This window comes from Hyalella azteca, unplaced genomic scaffold, assembly GCF_000764305.2.
Source record: "Hyalella azteca isolate HAZT.00-mixed unplaced genomic scaffold, Hazt_2.0.2 contig13092, whole genome shotgun sequence".
Lineage (NCBI taxonomy): Eukaryota > Metazoa > Arthropoda > Malacostraca > Amphipoda > Hyalellidae > Hyalella > Hyalella azteca.
In genome coordinates, this window is record NW_025943026.1 from 6,070 (window position 1) to 11,958 (window position 5,889).

The window sequence follows — 5,889 nt, forward strand, 5'->3', positions numbered from 1 at the left end:
GGATTGAAAGGGAAATAGTGGGGCTGAGAGGTTGGGGGTGAGGTTAGCCGCAGCGCAACCTTCACTCGTACGCGCTGGCCTTAGTATGTATTAGTGACGTAGCAGCCCCAGGCCACGCTGGCCGGTCAGGGACGGCCGACCTACACGCAGAGGTGGGCAGTAGCGCGCTACATGTAGCGGCCGCTACATTTTCAGTAGCGGTAGCGGTAGCTCGCGCTACATTTAGAGCATGTAGCGGCAGCGGTAGCGGCCACTACATTTCAAAGTAGCGCTGTCCAGCTCTGCCTACGCGCGGACCACCAACTATAGTGCGGCTGGAGTGGTGGAGTGGGGGGGCGAGTGGTGCAGGGTTTGTGGAGAGGTGGAGTACAGTAGTGTAGTAAACACACTCGTCGATATGAGTGGGCGAAAATGATGAGTGGGCGGTGCGTGAATGTTGTTTGTGTTGTGGCGAGGGAGTTTCTTCTGACCTCCACCCCCTCACTAATCAATTTTCACCAAAACATTTATTTTTGTTCACCCCAAAACACTCACCCCTACAAACCCCTGTTTATAATCATTCCAACCCCTTCCTCACCGCTCCACATCCCTACCCCACGTAACCCCCGGTCCCCCTGGAGGTCNCGCTGCGCTGTTGTTATCGCTGCACCGATGTTATCGCTGCACCGTTGTTATCGCTGCACCGTTGTTATCGCTGCGCCTTTGTTATCGCTGCGCCCTTGTTATCGCTGCGCCGTTGTTATCGCTGCGCCGTTGTTATCGATGCACCGTTATCGCTACGCTGTTGTTATCGCTGCACCGTTGTTATCGCTGCGCCGTTGTTATCACTGCGCCGTTGTTACCGCTGCACCGTTGTTATCGCTGCACCGTTGTTGTTGTTGCACCGTTGTTATCGCTGCTCCGTTGTTACCTCTGCACCGTTGTTATCGCTGCTCCGTTGTTATCGCTGCTCCGTTGTTACCTCTGCACCGTTGTTATCGCTGCTCCGTTGTTATCGCTGCACCGTTGTTATTGCTGCACCGTTGTTATCACTGCGCCGTTGTTATCACTGTAGTACCGTTGTTATCGCTGCACCGTTGTCATCGCTGCATCGTTGTTATCGCTGCGCCGTTGTTATCACTGTACCTGGTTGCATCCCTGGTTGCTGGTTGCATCCCTGGTTGCTGGTTGCATCCCTGGTTGCTGGTTACATGCCTGGTTGTGCCCGGTGTTCGCGTGTCCAGTTGTTCCCACGCGTTGCTCGCCGCCACGCGCACCGCTGGCCACTTCCTGCCACGCATGCCACTTCCTGCCACGCATGCCACTTCCTACACCTGCCTCGCCACTCGCTACTCCTACCGCCACCTGAGTGGCGCACTCACGGCGCTATTCGCCTCGCCACATGCCGCTCATGCTGTCATGTCGCAATGTAACAGAGCTTCGAAGTTGAATGTCGCTGAATGTTGGTAAACGTTGAATGTTGCGTAATGTTGGTAAACGTTGAATGTCGCTGAATGTTCTTAAACTGTCGTGTAAACCTAATTTAATTACACTCTAATTAGCGTTCGACGGCTAATTGTAACAAATGTCTGAGTAAGCGAGATGTCCAATTAGTTATTCAACAAAATACATTGATTGTTATGCCCATTAATAAAATACGACAAATTACTCAGGCCAACAACATGCCGCACCGCTTGCTTCTTACTCACTCATTCACCACAGCAAGCAGCGGTAGCAGCGAGCCTGTAACTCATGTTTTTGTATTGATTAGAAATGTTTACAATATGACGAAAGAACTAGCAGGATTGTACGCTCTCATGAATGTTATCTTTTTCATTCTATTTAAGGGGGAGAGGCGAGTTCAACTTTCAAACAAGGATATAGTGTAACTGTCGTATTTTCTAAAAACAGCACAATTTCCGCCATTGACTATAATTTCACTAAAAACTCAAATACAGTAGACAAAGACATGAATTCCTCGTCAAAATATGTGTTAACAATACTTTCCCACGCTATGAAATTAAAAGTAAAGCAACTGTCGAATAAATTCACCTTATCTGAGTTGAAATGTTTTGGCAACTTCAAGAATACAGGCATCAATTTATACAAAAGTAACTGCCACCTAAATATATATAAACGGGCTAAGTAGCTCAAATCAATATATTCAAATGAACTAAAGGCGTTGCTATAAGACTAAATTTTTGTTTAGAAATATGTTCTCGACGCCAGGAGTTATCTTACTGTGAACTGACTTGTCCAGCTGCCTCATTCAGCTGTGAGTCTTCAACTGAACAGTTAACAGTTCCTAGAGAACGAGTATAAGATTTTGGGCTGCGATGTGTTATACTTCTGCATTCTTCCGTTATAGCGCGACGGAAAGACGTTACGAGTGAACATTGTTACCGACAGCAGCGTTAGTGAAGGCAGCAGCTGTCATATCAACGCGTTAGTGAAGGCACCAGCTGTCATGTCAACGCGTTAGTGACTGCACCAGCTGTCATGTCAACGCGTTAGTGAAGGCACCAGCTGTCATGTCAACGCGTTAGTGAAGGCACCAGCTGTCATGTCAACTTGTTATGTGAAGGCACCAGCTGTCATGTCAACGCGTTATGTGAAGGCACCAGCTGTCATGTCAACTTGCCTCCTGCGGATCCCGACAGCTGGTCCCGCTGTCGCGGAATTAGTCATATCATTTAGTATCCCGCTGATTTATCGTCTCTTTAGTTTTCTGTTCTTAGGTCCTCATCTATCACATCCATCTATTGCCATTTCTCATATGTTTAAATTGTATCATTTATTATAATGAATCCTTACTAGATTTTTTCAATAAGAAATCCAAGTCTGCATTTTCTAAATTGCTGGCATTTTGGTTTTTGAAATGTTTTTTCTGAAGCCGAGAACAATACCGTCAGTACGAGGGAAGATTGTTTAACTTTCTCTATTGAAGTTTTCAGTGTTGACCAAATGTAGAAAAAAATGACGACAGCGCCGTGTTTAATTTGTTAAACACGTGTTTTTTTCGCTTCATCACTACTCATGACGTGTCATTATTGTATATTATTTAATTATCACTTGATCTGTTAAGGCTAATGTCATGCAGTTATAGTTGCGGCTGTGACTTTGACGATAGCGGTAGTATTGTTTAACTAAGAAAAAAGGTGCGACGTAGTCGTCTCGAAGTTGTTGGTAATAACTGCGGTTAGTTGCCATTGTCTGTTGCATCAGAGTATTGTTGTTTATAATATAAATATGTTGTTATGCAGGCGAGCTCTGGGCTGCGGCAGGTGTTTGACTTCCTGGGCTTCATGTGGCTGCCCATCCTCGCCACCTTCTTCCACGTCATCTTCGTCATCTTCGGCTTCTTTGGCGCCTACCAGAGCAAGTCCAAGTACATCGTCACGGTGAGTGCCAGACCAAGCCCAATTACATCCTTACTATCTATAGTATTTGTTTGGGACGTAGCAGTCCCAGGCCACGATGGATCGCCGCCTCTGATTATCATTCATCCGCCCTCATTTGGGCCACCTGATGCACGATGCTGTTGCTTGCTTCTCGCCGCTGGTAGTGTTGCAGGGGAGGTCGATCTGGGATTGTGCCCAGGAACACATCCAGTTGTCTCTTGAAGGTCTCCAGGGTGAACTCTCCCTCTGTTAGATCCTTTGGTAGGACGTTAAACAGCCTCGGCCCTGCCGTGGAAAGTGATCCTTCCCGCAGGGATTGAAATCTGACTGCAGATCTGTTACGTAGTAAGGGCATCTTGCACAGTTTCTCCCTTCTCTCGTTGTGATATGTCTCAATCCTGAAGGTCTCGCTCTCGAAGTTTAGTGCCATTTGGGTCATTATTTTCCATGTGTAGAGAATGACATACCTCTTCCATCTCCTCTGCAGTGAGTAGAGACCCAGGTGCTTCAACCTCACCCAGTAGTTCAACTCATCAATCCCTCTGATCCTGGAAGTGAAGGTTCGTTGGACCCCTTTCAGTTGCCGCATTGCGAAGAGTGTGAACGGGGTCCCGAGCTGGAAGCAGTATTCAAGGATTGGTATTACAAGGACTCTAACGAGTGTGATCATTGGTTCCGCTTCTCTTGTTCTGAACGTTCGCCAGATCCACCCCATCTGTCGCCTACCTCTTGCGGCTATTGCCGTTATGTGATTACCAAACTTGACCTGAGTATTCATCAACACTCCAAGATCACGAACGAGTCGCTTCTCTTCGATTTCCGAGTTGTGAGGTGCTAGGTAGCGGTGCTCCATCCCTGCTCTTCCGCTACCTCTGTATCTCAGAACCTCAAACTTGGTCCCGTTGAACTGCATGTTGTTCGCTTGGGCCCAGTCGTAAATTGCCGAGAGGTCTTCTTGCTACCTCTCGCAGTCCCTCCTGTCCATTATGGTCATTAGTATCCTGGTGTCGTCTGCGAATGACGATGCAGTGGCGTGGTTCACAGCCACATCTATGTCGGCGATGTGAATGAGGAAGAGGATTGGGCCGAGTACCGTTCCCTGTGGTACCTACTCCACTCTTCACCCTAGCCTCGCTCGATCTCGAGCCTCCTACAATAGCTTGTAGTCTTTCTGTTAGGAAGCTGTGTATCCATGCCAGCAATTCACATCTGACCGTCGTCACGGTGGGTGCCAGACCAAGCCCAAGTACATCGTCACGGTGGGTGCCAGATCAAGCCCAAGTACCATCGTCACGGTGGGTACCAGACCAAGCCCAAGTACATCGTCACGGTGGGGGCCAGACCAGCCCAAGGTCGGTAGTTACATGGTCCCTTTCGGTCCCGGTACCGGCCGTTACCGGCTATGGCCTCATTAGGCCTCGTGTTGTGCGGGCGCAGAAGCTAAAACAAATGCCGCACGTGGCCTGGCTTCACGACCGAGTTAATGCTCCTGTAACGTTGTCTCCGTAACTTCTGTAACGTAGTCTCTCTGTAACTTCTGTAACGTAGTCTCTCTGTAACTTCTGTAACGTAGTCTCTCCGTAACTTCTGTAATGTGGTCTCCGTAACTTCTGTAACGTAGTCTCTCTGTAACTTCTGTAACGTGGTCTCCGTAACTTCTGTCACGTGGTCACCGTAACTTCTGTAACGTAGTCTCTCTGTAACTTCTGTAACGTGGTCTCCGTAACTTCTGTCACGTGGTCTCTGTAACTTCTGTAACGTAGTCTCTCCGTAACTTCTGTAATGTGGTCTCCGTAACTTCTGTAACGTAGTCTCTCCGTAACTTCTGTAACGTGCCCTCCGTAACTTCTGTAACGTGGTCTCCGTAACACTAGTTGCCGTATATATTGGAGGAATCACATGCATACGTTCTTACTTACGTACGTGACGTACGGTAGTAGCGACGTATGTGCCGTGCTGCATGTAGGTACCCTATAGACTGGGCACGGTCATGAGAGGGAGGTATCTAGAGTAACATAACATAATACTTCGCCTAGATTCAGCTCTAGAAAAGCCTTACAGTTTTGGAAGTGAACGAAGAAATTCTATTCTGCAGCTAGTTTATGTAATAACTTATGTGAGCTCACGTACCAGTGACTTTATTGAGAACAAAGAACTTGAATGAACTTGTAACACGTTTAACCTTATACATGGTGTGGTTGATGCCATGGTTGGTGGCGTGGTTACTTACAACCTTAGAACTGTGTTGACAGTACGTGGTGTGGTTGGTAACGTAGTTACCTACAACCTAATAACTGTGTTGACAGTACGTGGCGTGGTTGGTGGCGTGGTTGACGTACAACCTAATAACTGTGTTGACAGTACGTGGCGTGGTTGGTGGCCTGGTTGACGTACAACCTAATAACTGTGTTGACAGTACGTGGTGTGGTTGGTGGCCTGGTTGACGTACAACCTAATAACTGTGTTGACAGTACGTGGTGTGGTTGGTGGCGTGGTTGACGTACAACCT

The 5,889-nt window shown here is 47.8% G+C and overlaps 1 protein-coding gene across 1 annotated transcript in view; it reads left to right on the plus strand.

Moving 5' to 3' along the window:
* Positions 1-3,242: 3,242 nt before the first annotated feature.
* The window catches only part of LOC108672676 (probable serine/threonine-protein kinase DDB_G0267686), a gene marked incomplete at its 5' end in the record, with an annotated part of 8,472 nt that continues 5,825 nt past the window's right edge, over positions 3,243-5,889 (plus strand). Inside the window, 2 exon segments of the mRNA XM_047883501.1 lie at positions 3,243-3,380; positions 5,852-5,880. Coding sequence (XP_047739457.1) covers positions 3,243-3,380; positions 5,852-5,880 — 167 coding nt within the window.